The 21,660-nt window shown below is 37.8% G+C and overlaps 3 protein-coding genes across 7 annotated transcripts; 1 reads left to right on the top strand and 2 right to left on the bottom strand.

The window, feature by feature from the left end:
- Positions 1 to 1,872: 1,872 nt before the first annotated feature.
- On the bottom strand, positions 1,873 to 7,685 carry stk16 (serine/threonine kinase 16). 3 transcript variants are annotated; one of them, XM_051379118.1, is made up of 8 exons: positions 7,580 to 7,685; positions 7,081 to 7,205; positions 6,326 to 6,545; positions 6,106 to 6,239; positions 5,355 to 5,442; positions 4,220 to 4,348; positions 3,960 to 4,081; positions 1,873 to 3,435 (listed from the first exon to the last, which is right to left on the bottom strand). In XM_051379118.1, the coding sequence occupies exons 2-8, from the start codon at positions 7,164 to 7,166 to the stop codon at positions 3,297 to 3,299; spliced, it is 918 nt and encodes a 305-aa protein (XP_051235078.1). In that variant the 5' UTR covers positions 7,167 to 7,205; positions 7,580 to 7,685; the 3' UTR covers positions 1,873 to 3,296. The 3 variants fall into 3 exon arrangements, with proteins under 3 accessions (XP_051235078.1, XP_051235079.1, XP_051235077.1); XM_051379119.1 differs by having other exon boundaries at positions 7,599 to 7,669; XM_051379117.1 differs by having other exon boundaries at positions 7,612 to 7,646.
- Positions 7,686 to 7,943: 258 nt separating this feature from the next.
- LOC127351521 (PEST proteolytic signal-containing nuclear protein) lies at positions 7,944 to 10,923 on the top strand. The gene is made up of 5 exons (XM_051379126.1): positions 7,944 to 8,052; positions 8,698 to 8,924; positions 9,341 to 9,415; positions 9,510 to 9,565; positions 9,659 to 10,923. Exons 1-5 carry the CDS (start codon positions 8,004 to 8,006, stop codon positions 9,768 to 9,770), a joined length of 519 nt encoding a protein of 172 aa, XP_051235086.1. The 5' UTR covers positions 7,944 to 8,003; the 3' UTR covers positions 9,771 to 10,923.
- A 758-nt stretch (positions 10,924 to 11,681) lies between these two features.
- Positions 11,682 to 20,945, bottom strand: LOC127351505 (interleukin-18 receptor accessory protein-like). 3 transcript variants are annotated; one of them, XM_051379095.1, is made up of 12 exons: positions 20,461 to 20,945; positions 20,147 to 20,336; positions 18,468 to 18,639; positions 18,215 to 18,383; positions 16,804 to 16,872; positions 16,283 to 16,412; positions 16,068 to 16,213; positions 14,783 to 14,917; positions 14,407 to 14,496; positions 14,176 to 14,319; positions 13,980 to 14,095; positions 11,682 to 12,337 (listed from the first exon to the last, which is right to left on the bottom strand). In XM_051379095.1, exons 1-12 carry the CDS (start codon positions 20,549 to 20,551, stop codon positions 12,056 to 12,058), a joined length of 1,734 nt encoding a protein of 577 aa, XP_051235055.1. In that variant the 5' UTR covers positions 20,552 to 20,945; the 3' UTR covers positions 11,682 to 12,055. The 3 variants fall into 3 exon arrangements, with proteins under 3 accessions (XP_051235055.1, XP_051235056.1, XP_051235057.1); XM_051379096.1 differs by having other exon boundaries at positions 14,176 to 14,316; XM_051379097.1 differs by having other exon boundaries at positions 18,468 to 18,624.
- Between the last annotated feature and the right edge of the window lie 715 nt (positions 20,946 to 21,660).

The raw sequence follows: 21,660 nt of genomic DNA, 5'->3' as shown, positions 1-21,660 counted from the left end.
AAGTGTGACATCTCACTGATCTGAGTGGACGTAAGGGTTGTAAATCCTGCTACATGAGCAGTTTGATATTTGTTTCCAAGCATGTGTGCATAAATAAACACACAAACACACACAGAGAATGGCCAACAGCGCTCGGTACTGTCAGATCAAGGTTGTGCTTGTCTGCCATGGGAGCCAAACTTAATGAAATAGTACAGTAATTTCTCATTAGAATTAATGAACCTATAACAGCACTCTCTGCTTTGTTATGATTTGGTGCTATACAAATAAAATTGAATTGTAAAGGTTGGTGGAAGAGGAATAATGGCCAAAATGATGTGGACAACAAGAAACATTGTATTGCGATACAAGCGCCTCCACTCTTCTGGGAAGTTTTTACAAAAGATTTGCTCCCATTCAGCCTCAGGAGCATTAGTTTACAATTTCATTTTATTTGTATAGCGCCAAATCATAACAAAACTTATCTCAGGACACTAATAGAGCAGGTATAGACCGTACTTGGCGACAGCGCCATGGAAAAACGTCCCTTTAAGAGGCAGAAACTTCGAGACGATTCAGTTGGCACGGTGGATTAAGAAAGGTAGAGAGCATTCTCCTGGCATTCACCAAACCAAGATTTATCCATCAGACTGCCAGACAGTAAAGTGTGATTAATCACCCAAAGACGACAACACGTTTCCACTGCTACAGGGTCCAATGGCAGTGTGTTGTACACCACTGTGCATGGTGATCTTAGAGTGCCGCTGCTCAGCCATGAAAACCCATGTCGTGAAGGTCCTGACAAATAGTGTTTCCCAAGGAAGTCTGGAACTAGTAGTAGTAGTGAGTTTTGACACAGAACCAATGATTTTTGACTTAACGTTTGCCAATGCAAATTTCATGGATGTTTATTTGATTTTATGTAGTTAGTCTGACTAAATACAAGTGGTGTGCAAATACCTTTGGTCATAGTGTGTATATCAACTGTATTTGAGCACTGATTCTCATACTTTTACTTTTTACTGTAGGATGCTGTTTTATTTCACAATTATAGAAAAACTGTATACGGTGAGCTACATATTTAATATTTATCTTATACTGTGCAGTGAATGAGATGAGACAAAATTTTAACAGAATTTTCCATAATTAAATAACACACCCTTACTCCTACATTTATATCTGTGAACTTTACCAGTACACTTAAGAAAGGTCCAGTGTGTAACATTTAGGAGGATCATTTAGCAGAAATTGAATATAATATTCATATATTTTCATTAGTGTACAATAACCTGAAAATAAGAATTCTTGTGATTTCGTTACCTTAGAATGAGTTGTTATGTACAGGGGGAGCAGGCCCTCCCAGGTTGGTCTGCCATGTTTCAATAGTAGCCCAGAACACAAAAAACAAACTCTAGATAGGGCCTTTAGAGGGCAAGTTTGGCCTACATGCTTTGAATGGGGATTATGTTGTAATCTATAACTATACCTCCAGATGCCACTAAATCCTACACACTAGTCCTTTACAAAAATCCTTAGTTTACCAATGGCATGGTTCCAGGATTAGTTCTCCATTAACAACCACACAAAAGTGAGTCATAATCATTTTACAAACTTAAAGCATTAAAAAGATAATATATTTAAACATTATGCCAATTGTCAATCCAACAATTAACTGTATAAGTTAACTATCAATATATTTTAGTTAGTTCTATTATAGGTCAATATCACTTCATTACTGAGTCACCAAAGCATTCATTTTAACTTAAATGCCCAAAGCGTTCTTTTATCTAACAACAGTTTTAAAGGTACCATATAGGTCTACTAAAGACTGTCAGACCCTTTGAGATGTGGGTGAACCCTGAGAGAACAAAAGTGTGAGACCACATTCACACATGAGAGGAAACCCAGAATTTAACACAAGCAAGGCGGAAATTGAAAATACTGTTTAAAAACACAATACAGAGAAAAGTGAATTAAAAAAACGTTAAACTGGAATGACAGTTATGACAATGCCTTTCAGGTACAGTAAATAAAAACATTTCTGTGTCATTCTTTAAACTGATTACAAGTTAATTTCTTATTGTTTAGGTATGTGACAGTAACACTTGACACTTCTCTTTTTTGTGTAATCAGATACTCTTTGCTGTGTTTTACAAAGAGACAGTATTACTGTACAGACAGAAACATGGCCAATCACCATGTGAATATGCGCATCAGGGGATTGTGATGGTGGAGCACCTCTGTGTGTTCAAATGCAGCATTGCAGGTGAGGAGCACTGCCTCAATATTGTGAGTAAAGGCGTGGAAAAAAGCTGACGGTGAAGTTTTATACTGATGATTACAGCTAACGTGTGTAACCACAAGATGTTAGGAATAAAGTTAGGAATAAAAAAAAGATACATATTCCTTCATGATTGGGAATGTAATCAGATATGTATTGAGTTAGGGTAACTTTCATTGACCAGAAAGTTTGGCAAAGCTTTTATGTGATCCCTTTTCTTATTAAAAATTAAAACTACAGTTTAAAGGAAAAAAACAAACTATTTCTTCTTTTTCTTTTTTTAAAGGAAAAGAAACAGCTAGCCTCTGTCAAAAGGAAAAACAATCTCCGTAACAGCACCTCTAAAACTCACGAATTAACATTTAATGTCTTGTGTGTTTAATCCATAAAAAAACTAATCTGTAAAACAATAACTACACATAAAGAACCACCGCTTGTCTTTTGTACATTTTGGTTTTCGTACAGATTAAACAAACACAATATGTGCTTGATTTTGTTACCCTCAGACAGAACCAGGCTAGTTGTTTCCCCCTCTTTCCCGTCTTAATGCTAAGCTAGGATAAAAGGCTACTGGCTCAAGCTTCACGCAGAATGACAACTGAATGAGAGTGATAGTCATCTTCTCATGTAACTCACTAAGAAAGCGAATAAGTGCATTTTTAAAAAATGTCAAACTATTCCAGAATACAAGCCAAAGCAACTTCATTATCAGAAAATGAAAAGGCCTTTCAAGCTCATTATTAGAGAAAGGATTTGACAACCATTATATTGCAGGGTCAAACTACATTTAAGGCCATTCAATATCTTCAGATAATTTGTCTACATAGAACTAAAAGGCTCCACTGTTACACACAGGCTACATAGGATCATTCAAACTAAAAGCTGATACTGTTGCCAAGCCCCCGAAGCTGAGTCAAAGTCTGTACCTAAGCTTTTACACTGAAATCAATAAATAAAAGAAATATTTTCAAGCTCAAATTAAGAGATGTTCCTTTTTGTGTGCAAAGGTGTCCCACATCCAGTGCACCATGCAAGATTAGACCATGTTGGTTTGGGTGTTGGGGCTGCGACTCTGCAGGTCCTGTACCTGGTCAAGAACCCAGTTGATGTTTGGTCTCTCCTGGGGATTTGACACCATTATGGAGCTCAGCAGCATCTGTAGGCCCTGTGAGTAACTGGGCACAAGACAAACAGACAGCAAATTAGCACAACTTAAGTTTGATCCATATTCAGCTGGTTTCTTTTGACTGTGACTCGCACACCAATCAGCTTGTTGTGAAAACTTTGTGGTTTTGTATTATGTGCATCGGTCATAAATACACAAACCGTTACAGCCCTAGATGATAAATCAGATTCCTATTATTAAGTAAATACAAAGAAAATTCCAGTGGAATGAAATCTTGGCCGCAATGGCATTAAATAATTAGAGGTTTTTATTTATTACAGGTTAATGGAGTTTGTTCGGTTGCTGGTAGTATGCAATATGTCCTTAAAATCAGTCACACCTACTTACTTTGGAACTGTGACATTGTTTTATTTTCCTAAATTTCTCAATTGGAAAATAAATAAATAAATAAATAAATAAAAAATGGAGGGTTTTTTTCCCACCACTATCCAGGACAGAAACCGAAACGGATACATCAGCGGTAAACTTTCTTCAGATTATACTGTAGCACAGTGTCATAGTCTGAAGACTGACCTGCAAGACTGTGGGATGGACACTGGATTCTGGACAGCAAGGGCAACACTGTCCCCCTTCTGAAACACCATGTCATATGGCCCCTCCAACATCATCATGCAGTAAAGCACACAGCCAAGCGACTGGAGGAGTATGGGAAGACATAAAAAGACGAGATAAAGAAGTAGTTAAGCACTTGGTTTCAGAGACTTGGTGACTATAGAAAACAACATGCACAATATAAACAAGCCTAAATGGATAAAAAAAATACAAGGCTTTACCCAGATATCAGTGCGCTCATCTATAATGCAGTGGCTCTCTACATTGAAGAGTTCAGGAGCCCTGTAGGAAATGGTGCACCGCTGGGCTGCCCAGTCCTGTATGGTCATGGCTTCTCTGGTTCCTCTAACCTGAAATATTAAAATTATAACAGAGGATAATTTAGTTAACGTTTAGAAGATAAGCCTAGAGACAGCTGTGTGAAATGTTACAGAAATACTTATTTTATACCAACACGTGACAAACTCTTTCTGTTGCAATTATGACAAAATAAAACACCAGAATGACAAATGTCCAATATAGATGTTTCAAGGGGCATAATGAGTGTTGGAAGCTCCAAAATCACAAATGTGATAAAAATAAACTTTCTGCAGTACAATGTAAAAGATCCTGAATATGGGACAAGATAAAAAGTGAACCAGGGTAACAAACATGGTCCGAAGCATTGAATAAACGTGACACACTTCCTCCAGCCAACAAAAACACAAATTCAATGACAATGAACTTTGCTTTGAGATAATTCCAAGTAACATCACATCAGTAAAACATGTAGAAGGTTATAAGCTATATTCTGAAAAACGATACATGAAATCCAGTAGCTGTTCAATTTAAGGATGTGAAGCATGATATTTTGAATGTGTGGGTTACTGGCATTAAAAATGTTTTTCTGCCATCTAGAGGCAGAAATCTGAACCTTTTTTTTCTAAAATGATGTCAAGTATATTGAGTATTTACTCTTATAACAGTATCTACACATGGACCTGATGATTGCCACTAAATGTTATAGTTATATGTGCATATTGTTGTAGTAGTTGGAGGTTGGATATCACCCAATGCTGCAGACTAGTCTTCATTTTAAGACCCCTTTCTTGTAGATTAAATAGATTAAGTCATAAAAATACATGTGAGTGAACATATCTTAAATTTCATACTAAAAATCACTCTGTGATTATTGTGCGAAGTTACTTTTTAATAATAAAAAGACAAAATAAGGTGGCGGCAATGCACACTGTGGGGATATGACAGAACTCAGGCTTCAATTAAACGCATTTGGGCTTTGGTGTTTGACCAACACCTTTATGCTTTTAAAGTGATCAGTAAAATTGTACACACTCTTAATAGACACTGCACCCTTACCTCAATTCTGGCACGGTTCATAGAGCCCAGGTCCATCAGAACCGGCCTGTCATCCTCATCCAGAAGCACATTTGTGGGCTTCAGGTCTCTGTAAAATGATAGCAGACACATAGCCTGTGTTCAGATCTCTTCATTTTAATTGTGTTAATATAAAAAAGAAATACACAAAAGTTGCCATTTGCAAAAGTTTGGTTAAGTAACGATAACTTAAATGCTAAAAGTCTGGCAAATAGTATCTCACTGTTTGTGCTCACATAACAATTACAACTATTTTCAATTTCTATGTTAAGTTAAATGTTGTTGACAATATACAATAAACTGTTTAAAAGTTGAATTATCAACCACATAATGAAAAATACCTTTATTGTGATATAATCTAAAATACTGTATAATCTGTATAAACTAGGAGTCCCAAAAATCTGCACACACATTCCACATTATTTAAAAAATATATATATTTTAAAGGTTGAAAAAACACAACTAACATTTTAAAGATCTTTCGAGGGTCATGAGAAATTAAGTCAAGCAGTAACTTTTACTTTGACAACGTACAGAAGAGAATGCTTTTGAATCCTGAGATATTAGTTTCTGCTTTTCGATCACAATACAGGGTGTGCACTGTGACCAAAAAGGACTCAAGTAGTCCAGAAAGACACTGGTGTCACACCCAAAGTCAGCGACAGACAGTCTTTACTCTGGTCCTATGCATGTAAATATTTGTTGGATGTGTGTGCATGTGGAGAGAGGTTACCTGTGTGCATAGCCTTTGTCATGAATGGCCTTGAGTCCAGAGCAGATGCCACGCAAGATTTGCAATATCAGTTTTTCAGGCATCGAGCTCCCCTTGTCTCTTAGCTTCTCCAGAACAGACCACAGACTGCCTTTCTGTTCACACAAACACACCAATATATCAGAACCAGACCGTCTCCCTACAGGTTATTCTGGTCATATGAACTGCTGCATCAACTTACTCTAATATAAGGCAGAAGTAACCAGGCTTCAGTCTTGCCTCCACGATCAACAAAGGCGTGTGCAACCAGGCTCAAGACGTTGGGGTGGTTGAACAACTGATGCATCTCCATCTCTGTCTGAGCCTCCTGACGACCTTCACGGTCATGGCACAGGACCCTCTTTAGGGCATAGAAGTGCCCATCCTTCACCCCTTCTACCAGATCAACATAACTGAACCCACTGAGGAGAGGAGACAGAGTGATTAGAGTTCGGGAGGTGTTTATTGGTCCCAATTTGAATGGCGACGTTCCATATTTTTGGTAAACCAATCACATAAAAACACCAATATCAACATCTCTTAATACTGTTTGATTTCCAGAGCCTGTCTGGAGAGCCATTTGTTCTTACAAACAAAATAAAAAAAGCCTAAATAATGTCATCAAACAGCTGGGCACAACATTTTTCAGAAATTAAGAGGAATAATCAATGCATTTTCGGTGTCTTGCTTACAGCAGCATGATGGTTTATATACGATTGACTCAAAATAACCTACAGGGACCAATGCAACAGTGAGGCTCAGTCATAAAAGTTTTTAAAAGTGTTAAGACAACAATGAAGGTCAAAGCAACGCACTGTCAAGCTTAAGCTTTGGCTCAACAGATAACACTTGTAAGATCAATTCATTATTACTGTTGACAAACATAAAAATGTCACCACACTTCACCTTAATGTGAAGTTAAATTAAGTTTAAAACAACGTCAACACGTCCCCTTACCCTTCGTCTAGCTTCTGTACAAAGTAGTATTTTTTATTATCAATGGTGATGGAGCCACGGGAGCATATGCACAGCGCCTGCCCCATCCTGACTGGTGCATTGTTTAACACCAAGCTTTTAAGGGCCTAGGAGAAACCGGAAAAACACAAAGTTATGCGAGAAAGACAAACAGAGAAACACAAGCTGAGATACAAAGTTACTTACGAGCTAAAAAACAAAACAAAAAAACAATTCACTCTTGAACGCAAACTGCCAACTAAGCTATGGGTCCATTGTAGAGAAAATAAAAAGTTATGATAACAAACAAACAAACAAGACAGCAAACACATCACCAAGCTAACGTTGTAGCTAACGTAAGCGTAGCTACAGCAACCAAACTGCGACATTAACGTAAAGTTTTAACGTGTAGTTTTAATTCACGACCTGACGTTAACACTACGGGCAGCTGAACATGACATACTGAAGCTATACATCGGTGGCGTTACGTCTTTATTCTTACCAGCTAGCTTTTTGTTTACCAAATTAGCTTACTGCCATAGTTCCTCATCCTCCTCCTCCTCTTCCTCCGTCTTCTTCGTGTGCTTTTATTGTCCTTCCTCTTCTTCTTACGGCAGTTGGCGGTGATGCAACACCGCCACCTTCAGATGACGTCTTTCCCCGTCCAATAATCCTTAAAAATAAATAAATAACAATTTCCACCCTTGGCCACTTTCTCCATATCCCACTATTTTGAACATTTTACATAATTTCCATAAAACAAAAATATCAAAAACTATGTATATAATACATTTCCATAATAAAATGTGTATTACTTTAATGGAGTTCTGCTAAATGACCTGTGGGGGCAGCCATACGCCTTTGATGCGTCTAATCTGCCGCAATTTTCAACACAAGAAGAAGAGCTGGCAAGTTTGAGTGGAGAAATGATGGCGGATTACGAGCATTACAGAAAGGGTAGCACCAACGACGGAGGTGATATTTGTGCTGGTTTAAAGTCTGAAATATGGTTGAAAAATGATTTTGCGTTAGATTAACTTGCTGTCTATCCATTAAAACTGGCCCCAACTAATGTTAGACAGAGGAAACTTCACTTAGCTAACTACGACTCGTTTGCTAGCTAATGCTAATACGAAGTAACTTAACCGATGACATTAAATGAACGTTTCCTTTTTACGGTAGTAATGGAAATGGGGCTGGTTGCAAATAACTACTAGGCTAAAGTTACTGCTAACGTTACCCTGGTGTTAAAGCAAAGATTTATCTCTTGTTGGCTTGTTAACCTGGTGTTAGCCTTGCTAGTGTGCAAGTAGCTAGCCTAAGCTATTTGGCGCAGGTTGATATCAAATGAATGAGTAACAACAGTGTTGTTATCTGCCCTCAGACATTTGGTACAGTACTCATAAGTTAAGTTAAACCCTGACATTGTAGTAGTTGGTTTCAGCATCACGCAGTCCCCAGGTGGACTTTTAATACTGTAAGTTAAATGGTAAGGGATGGATCTGAGTTATCTATACTGTACTATAACGTTAGCCACACAGGCAAAGGTAATAGCTTTTATTTTTCTCAAGTTCCCAGGAAACTGTTGTTCACCTTGGTGAGTTGTCTTGCCTCAAGCAGGGCCGCAGGAGGAGGAAGACAGAGTGAAAACTAAGCCTGTCTCTTGTAGCACTGTGGGAGGAGAAGGGACAGCAGTCAAACGCACATCCCAGCATCTCACAGCTGAAGATGAGGAAGAGTCCTCGACTGACCCACCAGCACCCTGCAAAGTCTCCAAGATAGGCTTTAGCATGAGCAGTCCGATGGGGAAGAAGTCAAACCCCATATCTATTAAACTTGGAGCAACAGTGAGTGTGTAGCAGTGGATGTTATCTGCTTGCAGACATAATGTAAATAAACCATTATGTGATCTAGTATTCTAGTGTACATCTTGAAAGTTAGGGCACAGATATGGTGCTACTTGTGTAACTTATTTAATTCTTATAAACACTGCTCAGAGAGGCCTTAAAAAGGACACAGGCTAAAATCCTCAACACTTTTAAACACATACTTTTTGACGTTACTCTCATTGTGAGTGGTGTTTTTTATTATCATAAAAAAACGAAAAAATCGAATTATTCTTGAGTTGATTGATAGAACTAATCCATTAATCATTTAAGTAATTTCTGTGTCAGTGTTTGCTGGTTAAACTTATCTAATGTGAGGATTTGCAGCTTTTTTGTATTTTATGAAGAGATTGAAAATGTGTGATGACCTGTTCTAGAAACCCAAAGAGCCTGTACCTTCAGTTCCTCCAAAAAAGCTTGGACTGGCATCTGTTTTTAACGAAGATGATGATGTAAGTGCTCACACACACACTAATGTCATGGTTGTACAAATCCATAAATCACAGATATGTAAAGGCTAAACCTTAACTTTCTCTTGCCATGCAGAGTGAACCTGAGGAGATGCCCCCAGAAGCAAAGATGAGAATGAAGAACATTGGCAGGTACACACATATACATTATGTACTGTAATTGTTACCTAATCATCTAACATGTTTCTATTTGAGTTTTATGTGACAATTTTTCTATCTTTTCAGGGAGACACCAACATCTGCGGGACCCAATTCCTTCAACAAGGGCAAGCAGGGCTTTTCTGATCATCAAAAACTTTGGGAGAGGAAGATAAAGGCCCAAGCAGACAAACTGTAAATTACTACCACAGTTTTTGTCACTAATGAATAATTTGTATAGTTTAAAGAATGTTGGATATCTGCGAAGGCTCAAATTATTCTTTAGTGTCCCCTTGTGTTTGACAACTGCTCAACTTTGTGGACATGACATTAAGAATGCTTTAAGCCTTCGATGATACTCTACGACTGAACTCATGTTTACGTTTCTAACCACTACCGGCTGATGCTAACTGAGAGGAGAGGTACCAGGGTGTCAAGCCTCTGTGATGAGAGGTGAAGAGTGGGAAGATGGGACAAATAAATTAGCCAGAATATTGTTCCAACTGTGTAAAATTTGCTACAGTTACTTTCTGCTGGCTAATGAGAAAATCTTAGAGCCCTCATGCCCCCTATGTGACATGCTTGTTCCTATCTGAAGCTGGTTAGGTGTGGTCCTGAGCAAGCTTGGTGTTGTTTGTCTATTACTTGTATAAAATTGTACATAGAAACGTGATAATGTTTTATTTGTAAATCCACAAATTGGAGCGTGTGTTTGAGTTACGTTAACGTGCGTGTGGGTGGGGGGAGATAGACTAGACGTACAGATTGTTTTTTTTTCCCTTTATTTTCTCAACATCAATGTACAACCCTTTGTTTCACCGGCTGTGCCACCTCATAGGCAATCTAGCTCGTTTTTTCTGTTTTGTTCTATGATTGTTTGAGCTTTGTGCCAGTGCTTTCATTCAATTTCAGTCTGCTTCAATGAATCTGGCAAAATTTGTGATTATTTTTATGTACACAATGGAAGGACTCAGCCTTGACATGGATACCAGGATGCTGGTAACTGTCATACATTATTTCTGGATGCTTAAAATATAAGTTAGTGATTATTAGGCATATTTATAAGCTCTTTTAATTGCCACTTTTGCATCATAAAAACGACGCCTCAGAAATACAGCCCCCATCCTTTTGGTTCAGATAAATGTGGTACCTCAGTGGCTTTTTTTATTATTTTTTTTGGAAGATCTTGATCAAAAATAGAAACTTTGAATTCCTCTGTGGGTTACCAAACTCTTGTGAAGGGACATCCCCCAAATTAATGACATTGCTATCCACTGCTACGACCTGATTTATCAGACAGGACTCTCTTGCATACATATTTAAAAGCCAGTCAATAAAAAAAAGAAATTGGATCATACGTGTCAAATGTTCATTACTGACATGTCTGCTGTAACAGAATACACAATAAGCCTTACAGCTGTTCAACTTAAACTGATGTACAAACAGCCATAAAGCTAATTGTTTAAGTTTAATTGTTAATTGTGTCCATCTTCTATCAGTGTACTACTACAGATCCTTTATCTGTTGTATATATTTTTAATGTTTTTATGGAGTGGATAGGTAATTAATTATTCAACTGTTCAACTGAAATAGTTGGTACAGATGGAAATTAAAGTTGGCGTACACACCACCACTGGATCCTGAGCATGATAGAAAGGGTGACACATTTTTTCCAACAGTTGAGAACGATGCATTATGAATTGGCTTCCCTACCATCATAGAAATTCCTATGACATATTTGTTCATTCAAGACTCACACTTGCCTGCAAACGATTTCAACAGTGAAGAAGTAAGTAATACAGTAATACAAGCTGCTTTGTAAAATAAATATGTTCATGTTAGGGAACAAGTGTTTCTCAAATAGGGGTACATGTACATGCCATGAATGTAGTGATTCTTAACAGTTGAACTGAAGCAGAAGTTCTTTTCTTGACAGCACTGGTTACTGATACAGAGGCTGAACGTTTTGTAGCGCAGGCCACAAAATTGTATTAAACATCTGTTGCTAGTACTAAAAACAACCACAAGTAGTGTAGTTCATCACTTAAATACACATGTGACTGACAAATAAGGTTGCATGCAGGGTAGGAATAATCCAAACTGTAAGAAATGTTTTCAGTAAACAAACTTTATTTTCCCACAATGGTAAATTGCAGGAACATAAATAATAAGGAATACATTCGTAATACAATTATAATTGATTTATATCGTATTGTTTCTAGAGCAAAAATAGTTTACATCAGCAAAGTCACTACTGCCTCAGCCAGTAAAGTTTACAAGAATTTGCCAGATTTGTGGAACCTACAGACCGCTTATGCTTTAACTTGTTCCTAACAATTTACTATTAGCTTAACAAGAGCTCTGTGGTTGTGTAATACAACAACTGCAGACTTTATTTTTACACGGTCAGGGTTGTAATGGTAGGGACAACCCTGGCAATGCGCCTATCGATTCAGCTTGCACACAAGTCCTCAGATCCTCACCTCACACAAACTCAGAGAACTCAGTCACAGATGTTTTGGTAAGGCAGTCTAATGGTCCTGCATGACTGACACCAGCCACTCTGTGATTGGGCATGGCTTTCCGCAGAGACCTCCAGAAGTTGCTGGAGACTCCTGCCGTTTTTCCTGAGGTCCAATCCATACTGGGTAACACCTTCAAGGCCCTCTGGACCAGTGTGGGCAAAGGGGGGTCCGGCTGGATGAGGGATGAGGCTCTACTGGTCCATATTAGCAGGAGTTTGAGGGAAGAGTTTTGCAGTAAAGCCTAAGAAAGATAAGGACCAAGTAGCAAATCATTAATGAGCTGTGCTTTTGTGTGTGAATCATAAAAAACTGTGGTTTAAGAATTTGTCATCAAAGACAAAGAGAAGTTAGAAGTTGAATGAATCAGATCACACCAGTGTTTCTGCTTGTGGTTTATGCAACATCCATTTCTAGATTTTCCTCCCATCCACACACCTTCTTAGTTTCAGTTTACATCAGCAATTTTCTTTCAAATGAAATCAATGTGGTTATTTAAGAATTGAATTCAGGATTTGGTTGCTGGGAAGTGAAACCCAGAAGACAATAGTTACTTGAAAAGGTAAATGGTTACCGTTTACTAAAAATAAATGGTGACTGGCTGGAAAGTAGAAGAATGATCAGAAATACACTTTTAATTGGCTGGACATGTAAATCCTCTACCATTGTTGCCAGTGAAGTTAAGTAACTGCAGGCAGGGTATCTGCAGATGAAAAGTCTTTATAAAACATTCAGTAAAAAAAAAAAAGAAAACAAAGACTTAGATTATATTAAAAAGTCTTAAATGTAATTTTCAAGGGTCTTGAATATGGGTGTTGCAATATACTGGTATTAACCATAATTTAAACAATGGAATATTGAATAATGTTGATAATACACATAGGACAACATCATGTAAATAATCCAACTCTTCTTTTGTGTTTCCCACTCTGAGTAACTGTTCTTTTTGTATGCTTTTATATGGTTACAAAAGCTCTGCCCACCTCCCGATGCTTGTATTTTGATATCATGACATCCCTAGCCTTGAATGTCTCTACCCTGCAAAGGGCTAGGAAGCTTGTTGTCTCCTAATGGGCAAGTGTCAGTTTTAGCAAGAACTAATCATTCTGAATTAGTTAATCTGTCCATCTATTTTATGCCACTTACCTGGGACCTGGTCGCATTAAAGTAATTTATTCTATCGTTAGGAATTATTCAGTGTGGCTGCACACTGTTTAATCTTCTCCATACTTCTTTAATGATTTTTCTTCCTCCGTATGTTTTTTCTGCATGTATCTAGTCACACAAATTATGTATGTAAACATTCAGCAAAGCTTTGGGATGCTGACGGTCACATCATTTTAACAATATGACTCCTCCAGATCTTCTCTATTTCTGGATACGTACCAAGCATTCAGGCATGCTGAAAATTTCTTTAGAAATGTTCTAGTTATTATACACTGCTACAAAGTACTGACAAATACGACTGTGGTATTGCACTCTGTGCTTTTAAAAAGTCTTAAATTTAACTTGGTGAAGATTGCGGCAACCCTGAGCAGGTTGGTCTTCTAAATTGTGTTGCTGTTTCTTTTTTCAACATCCAGTACAACAACTCTAATTGCAAAGTAACAGCCACCACGGGACTGGACTGCTTGTGCTGTGTTCACATCATATGGGATGTCTGGGAGAGATGGGAGGATTAAAATACTGTGCACTAACAATATAAAACAATATCCATTAAATGTGGACTTATTTTTTAGTTTTTCTGACAGTTCCATATTATGAAGCACCAAGTCAGATGTATCAGAGCTTTCAGAAAATTTTTTACAAGAAAGTCGATATCACAGTAACTCCAATATGCCTTGATGCAGCATTTGTCTTCTACTTTCAATGAAATGTAGGCCTACCTGAACTCCTGATTCCAGTACAAACACAGCATTATTGTTGGAGAGGTAGTCAGCTGACAGGAGACAGATAAGCATTTGGCTTCTCTGTATTGCAAGGACCACATCATTTGTATATGCTGTAATACAAAATGGAAACCGTGAGGAACATTTGCGGCCAGCAAACAAACATACATACAAACACAGTTGATCTCCTCACCTCCTCCAGGAAGTACATCCCTCTCTAGCAAACAGAGGCGATACCCCCATTGGTCCTCTAACACATGGGGTAGCTGCACTTCTGGTCTCTGGGTGGCTTTACCCTCCTCAGAGTTCAGCAGGTCCATACTAGATGAACATGCTGCTTGTGAAAGTAATTTTTCATTTACTTTACCAGTACATGAAAATGAAATCCAAATAAGGATATCAAACACTGAACATGTTGGCCTACCTTCCTTTGGGGACATGGTGAAAACTCCCTCTACCTCTGCTGATGGAGGGCTCCCCACGTATGACAAAAACACATCAAACTCTTTCTCATCTGGATGGTGGTGGTGGATGTGAAGACAATTGTGACACCAGGACATCAGAAATGTAAATCTGGGTTCTTGAATGCAGCTCTTCAAGTATGTGCACTGGACTATTTCAAGGTATTGTCATGTATGTCAGTTAGCTTAATAATGTGATGCTTTGTAGCATTAAATACAAAATACATCAGCTACATCCTGCAAAGAGAAGCAGCTGTTGCAGTCAAGATGCTTTGGGGTTTCTACTGTATATTGTGTGTGTGTGTGTGTGTGTGTGTGTGTGTGTGTCTGCATTCTGACCTCCATTGTGCTTTCCATGTTGAAAGTGGGATCTGTAGATGAGCTGTACTTCCAGCCATCTAATATGCAAAATGATTCCCAGCCCAGCTACCAGCAGCAAAGACACAATGGGCCCACAAAGCGATGGCAAAATGACTGAAATCCAGTCCAAAATACACTCATTAGATTGTATTGTGTCTTTAAAGCAGAAATAATTGACTCTGGAGTGGCCAAAAACTACAAAACACACAAGTTCATATGGCGAAACTGTTAACAAACATCTTTATTTAGAGTCATGTCCACCCTAGTATTCACTGTCCTTTTTTCTCTGTTTTGGCCTCCACCTCCACCACTTTCTTCACTAGCAAGTGACTAACTTTGCTTATCCTGATGACAATGCATATTGTGCCTGCGTAAGCGAATACATGTGCACGTGCTGATGTGGTACACTTAAAGGTCCAGTGTGTAACATTTAAGAGGATCTATCAGCAGAAACATGAAATACCTGAAAATATGACTAGAATACGTCAGTATGAGCTATTTTTACCTACAGATGGAGGGCATCCTCTTAGAGAGTCTGCCATGTTGAGCCACCGTGTTTCTACAATAGCCCAGAATGGACAAACCAAACACTGGCTCTAGGGAGGGCCTTTCACGTTTTTTGCAAGTTTTGCAGCCACCATAGTTTCTCCTACATGCTTAAAAGACTTCAATTCGAATACAATTTGATCAATTGTAAATATTAAAATATTGATTAGTGCAGCTTTAAATGTTGCCTGCACAAAAAACAAACCTAATGTTTCAAACTGTTATCAGTAAGTGAAGATAACTGCGTGAAAATGGATGTTTTGAAAATAGCTTTAGATATAAGTTGCCTTACAGATAGTGTCACGATTGAGATAACGGGATTGGTTACATTATCTTTGACCTCAATGGGGGGAGTTTTTTCAGCTTGAGCAATAATGTGAAACTGTGTCAAACTACACTCACTTTCCGACTGCAGCAGTATACATAGGGGTTCTGGCAAGTTCATAGCTTTGAACACTTAGTATTGCCTACACACTGTCACTTAGTCACACACCTTAGTCACTGGGTCAGAGCAGCTTGCCTCCATTGACAGCATTCACCCAGCTCAAAAGCTGGTGGGACCTTCCTCTAGATTTTACTAGATTTTGTTATATATTATACTGTATTCTCATTTAATGTTGATAGTTCATATAGAATTATTAGAATTTTAATGTAACAACTTTTTGACAAAATATAGTATGAATAAAACAACATGACGGTGACAATAAAATAATAGTACCTTTCATTTTCCTCTTGAGCTGGATAGTGACATTTGTTTTCCCGACACTATTACTGGCGATGCAAGTATATCTGTGGTTCAAGTGTTGTGGAGTCACCACAACTCTCCCGGTGACCTTAAATTCTGCACGTGTCAGATTCTCCATTCTGAATAAGCAAAATAATTTCAGTTACAGTTACTTTTTGTCGAAAGCAAATACTGAATTAGTGACTCACCGTTGCTCCTTCATGTGTAGTCGAGTCATATTCTCCATGTTGCCACCATAATGCACGTACCACTGCACCACTGCCACAACCTTTAACTCAAAAGGAAAATGTACGACACATTCCAGAGTGTGACTCTGACCTAGAACAAGTACAAAAACATGGCCATTATAATCTCACTTAATGTCCAAATAAAAGTGGGAAAAACATGTGATGCCTTACTTATGTAATTATAAACTCCGGCAATTAAAAGTCAATAATTTGAACCAGTCAACATTACAAGATATGTTAGATAGTTTTGAAAGCTGCCAGAGCCAAATCAGTTCTAAGTGAATACATACAACGACTGTTGTCACTTGTCATCAAGTGATTTTCAACAAAACCAGAGCTTGTAAAGACTGGGATCTATACAACAATTTGACCTTTGAGTGCCAATCGCTTTGTTCCATTCACACAGCTGATGTGGCTCTGAAAAAGCAGTTCAAAATCAGATAGCTGTGGGATTATATCATAGTACATCTGGACACACTTACCAAGCTCCACTTCCTCTCTTGTGTTATCTGTAGGATAGTGAATCTTGGGAGTGGAGGGTTTGACATAAGCTATTTGGGCATGGGAAATAAAATCACACAATTCTGTATTATAATTTTACCCACATGCAAGTCAAAAAAACATTCAAACAGCTTCATGCAATTGGCAACTTGTGTATGGAACATTTAAAATACCTAAATTAAAGGTCCAGTGTGTAACATTTATGATTATCTATTGGCAGAAATGGAGTATAATATGCATAACTATGTTTTCATTAGTGTATAATCACCTGAAGAGCTCAGATCATGTTTTTCATTGCGCAACTGTTATCATCTGTCACATTAGTTCTTTTTTCCATCGGCATCCTGTAAAGACCTACTCTGACTCTGATTAATGGATAAGTCTGAAACACAGCCGCTAACTGCTTAACAGACTTGATGGTGAACAAGGGGGTTAATTGGCAGTGAAACCGTAAAAACTACGGGGAAATGTTGCTTTTTCATGGTTAAAAAATCCAAACATCCATATCCTCACAGCCCTACAGGTGATTCCTTCTCAGTTTGATCCATGACACTGTTGTGACTTTTCCAATGGTTCACCTGATTTTCAGGATTACCCTTTGTCCAGAAAAGCAGCAATTTTCTTTTTTAGGAGTGGCTACCAGTAGCTTTGTTGAGGGAGACGATAATCTAACAGTGTGTAAGGCCACTAAAGAAGAACAACTAGTAGAAAACAGAATATTCTTAAGTTTTAAATAACAGGCCTACAGTTATCCTTCTGTACTTGTAGTTATCTCCATAGTTCTTTCAAACATACCATCATGCAAATGACTGCAGGAAGGAAGCCCTGTGGTTTTTGGGTTAACAGCCAGAATATCTTCTATACTGAATGTGAAAACAACAAAAAATCCAACTCCTTTAGGTACACGATGTAGTAAGTTTCTCTGCAAAACTTTCTTTTTGAGGCACTCACAGACCTGACTAAATAAATTTGTTTCAACTTAGAATCTGACCTTATTGGTTATGTGAACATGAGCTTGCGAACATTGAATAATTAACAATTTCTAATAAGTGAACAAAATGTCCACAGTGATCCGTCTAATAGTTGTGGAGACATTTCACTCAGAAATCCAGAGTGCATTCAAAGTCATTCAAATATGCCATGGCATTTATAACCACAAAATTTTGTTTTGAGTTGTTGAGATATTTCAGTCAGTGGGCCATCGACCGACCGGCTAACCGTTGGTGGAGAAAACACCACAAACTGCTTTCCATTATTTTTATATTGGAGTACACAGTACATTTTGTGTAATCAAATGCTTCTTCTCCAAATACACACACACACACACACACACACACACACACACACACACACACACACACACACACACACACACACACACACAGCACTTACGTATGGCTGTGACGTGAACAGCCCTCCTGAAGATCCATTTGACTCCTTGCTCGATTATTTTTCTATCACAGAAATATTGACCAGTATCCTTTTCCTTGACTTGTTCGAGATGTAACTGTCCATTCTTTTCCCAGGACTCTCTAGGCTGCTCGGACACATATTTGTTATCCTGTAGGAAAGTACCCTTGTTGGAGTTTTTGTTGTAACTTATATGTTTCTGTTGTGAAATGGATAAGCCATGTGTGTACTTCACCTTGTACCAGATAACATCCGTGTTGTCACTACAGTTGATACCTGGGCAGTCGACCACCCCTCCTCTAAACATGACCAGTATTACACTGCTCTCCTCAGATTGGCATCCCAGACTGTTTTTCTCCACAACCTGTAAATGGAGGGACAACTTGCTGCCACTGGACAGCAGAGACCTGGACACTTAATTTAAGTTCAGTCACATGCCGCCTACGCACATCCAAGACTTTGCCATTAAGTTTACCAAAAAGGTTTTTTAAAGTTGCTTCTAATTACTCAAAGAAATATTTTGGGGTTTGGTTGGTATTTGTGCAATAAGAATTATGTGAAAATGTGAAAATATGATGATATGATAATTGAATTTAAACCTAAAACGGTTACTGGTGTATTGCCAGTACCACCCAGTTGAGGCAGCCCATATAGCAGAGCCCATGTATATACAAATACAGGCCAAACACTTCACTAATGAGACCAAATTGGGACGTGTGCCATGATGTAGACAGTGACAGTTGGATAAAAATGGCACTGTTTATTATTTTCAGACTTACCAACCAGTGTGAACTTTATTTCAACTGCAGATATGAATCCGATGACTAATGATATTGAGTGAGCACACTGTAGCCGGTAGCTGTGAAACACACTAGAACATAATGCTTGCGGGCAATTCCACACTGTCAAAAACTTTCCAGTTTTCATCAACCGGTTCTTTTGGCATTGGCAAGCACAGTTTCTCTCCACAAAATTATATTTTTCAATATTATAACAATAGTATTGGTATGTCAGTTGTTTAATAAAGAAAGGCAACTGTACAGCTGCTGAGAATGTCTCGTCAGATACAATAAATAATAATAACCCCAAAATTATTTTCTATAGTCACTGATGCCATAACATCGAAGTTATACATGTAATTTAGAAATGTGGTCGATGTATAAATTCCAGAGTACAGTTTTTTTGAGTAATTCTGTTAGCAGCGTTGACTAGAACAACGTTGGTTGTTACTAAAGTACCCTCTAACAAATTAGATAAAAGAAGCATTATTTAATTGTATACAGTGAATTGCATCCTGAAACTCACTCCCATTTATTTTGGTTCTCGACAATATTTCTCAGATTTAGCTTTTTACTCTAGAAACATTGTGTTTGGTTGCTATGATAATAGTGACAAAGACAGTAAAGCAGTTTTTTCTTATTACTGGTAATCTATTTGTACTTCTCACCAAATTCCATGTTCACAAATATGGATTTACAAACAAACATAACTCAATTCTTCTTCCTCACAAAACAAAAAAGCTATCAAAAATAATGAATGTATGAAATTATATATGTTTTTAAGTGATTTTATTCTCATACACTTATTTGTGTTTAATTTATTTATTTTATATCTGTTTTCTATTGTCTTTTTTTGTTTGGCAGCTTTTCAGGGTTTTTTCTCAGTGCTTCATCTGTATATACACGATGGATTCTGATGTTTTTTTTGTGTTAACATCTATGTCGACAGCTTAAAATAAAGTAAAAAAATTATACCTTAGTTAAAATTGATTTAGATGTTATCATGGATGGTATCATATAGTCTTACACAGGAATCAATCAATCAATCAATCAATCAATAAAGTCTTACATTGTCTTATAAGTTCAATCAAAAGCATTCAAGGTAATTGTGGGGTTAGGAAACATCATTATTTACCATGTGAGGCACGTGTAATTTCCAGAATGTTTTGCTTCAGCTAGAAACTTGCTGCCACAGTCGAATGATAGGCGCTCATTTTGTTCTCCAGTCCTTGACCACACCACCTGACTCACAGACTTTAAGCACGGCATCATAAACATTTCCCCCTCCACAGCTCTGTAGTGCTGGTGTATATTCTGCTGAAGACCTAGACAATGGTGATACAGCAGTTGGTACAACATCAAATTTGTTTCATTTCAGATCCGGGACATCCTTTGAAAGCAGTTTTTCAGCTATGATATTGTAATGCAATTGGTTTTTAAATGACATACCTGTTGTTTTCTTTTTATGGTTTTCCTCACAGCATCCTTCCAAAGAAATGGGAAAGATAAAAAATAACAAAAAAACATTTGTAGTTTGCATCCTGTGTCTCTAAATCAATAAACCGTAGTTTATTTCAGTCATGGTGCTGATTAAATCTTTTTTTCAGTTTCGTTCACTGATGTCTAACCACTTCTGGAGTTCTTGGTAGTATCACATTGTGGTAAATGTTTACTCCTTGACTCTTGGGTGGTGCGACATTTTCACAGGACATATAGATGTAGTCTCGGTTTCCTGTTTTGTTGACTGCGCATGATTTCACTGGAATCTACTCTATAGCTGCGGTTCTTGTTAGTTGTTAGTCATTGCCTATGTGAACTGCAAAACATAATCTTTTGGTAACACTATCTGTAAACCCCTTTCATGATTTTAAGCATAAAAAATATTAAATATTATGCTACAGTGAAAAAAGGAGACAAAAAAGAGTCAGAGAAATTCAGACACCAAAAAAACAGTGCATCATGCTGCTTTATGCTGTTGTAAATAGGTCTAACCTCCCCATGGTGGTTAAGAACCTAATTTTGTAGGGCACACCTTTACTTTAACTGGCCTGGTTTCTAATCCCACCATATATTCTGGCCTATATTGTATCTCCCCTCCTCTAGCTTCTTCTCTGCTGCATTTGCTTTCTAATAATGAATGTGCTGAACTTTTACTAAGCTTAAAGTCCAGGTGGAAAACATAATTTTAACCCTTTAAGATTGCATCCTCAGTTATGTTGTACTATGTATTTAACAATGTATGCCAAACAATATACAAAAAATCAATTTATTTGTATTTAGCATCAAAATCAAATAATTTTGTCTTCCTGCAAAACAAAATGTGACAACTTACCGATTTGGACTGTTTTGAATAGTCATCTGCCTATTTGTGAAACCCCCCCACCCAAACAAGGATCATCCAACTGGGGACTGCCCCTTGTTCCAACAGCCCATCATTTCGAAACCTCAATGGTCCCATGCCCCATTGCTCTGAAAGTTGTCAGTTCTCCGTTGTTAGCTCAGTGCCCTGTCCACTGAGCTGAATCAATGGGGGGTTTGCTCTTAATAGGCTATCTCTAAATGACACAATAGGTTGTTTGCCAATGACATTTATAACCATTGAAGAGTATCAGAGACAAGCAAGTGCAGCCTACTGGACCTTGGTCATCA

This window comes from Dicentrarchus labrax, unplaced genomic scaffold (assembly GCF_905237075.1).
Source record: "Dicentrarchus labrax unplaced genomic scaffold, dlabrax2021, whole genome shotgun sequence".
In the NCBI taxonomy this organism is placed as follows: Eukaryota; Metazoa; Chordata; class Actinopteri; family Moronidae; genus Dicentrarchus; species Dicentrarchus labrax.
The sequence above is the reverse complement of the archived record's forward strand: the minus strand, read 5'-3'. Positions and strand labels throughout refer to the sequence as shown.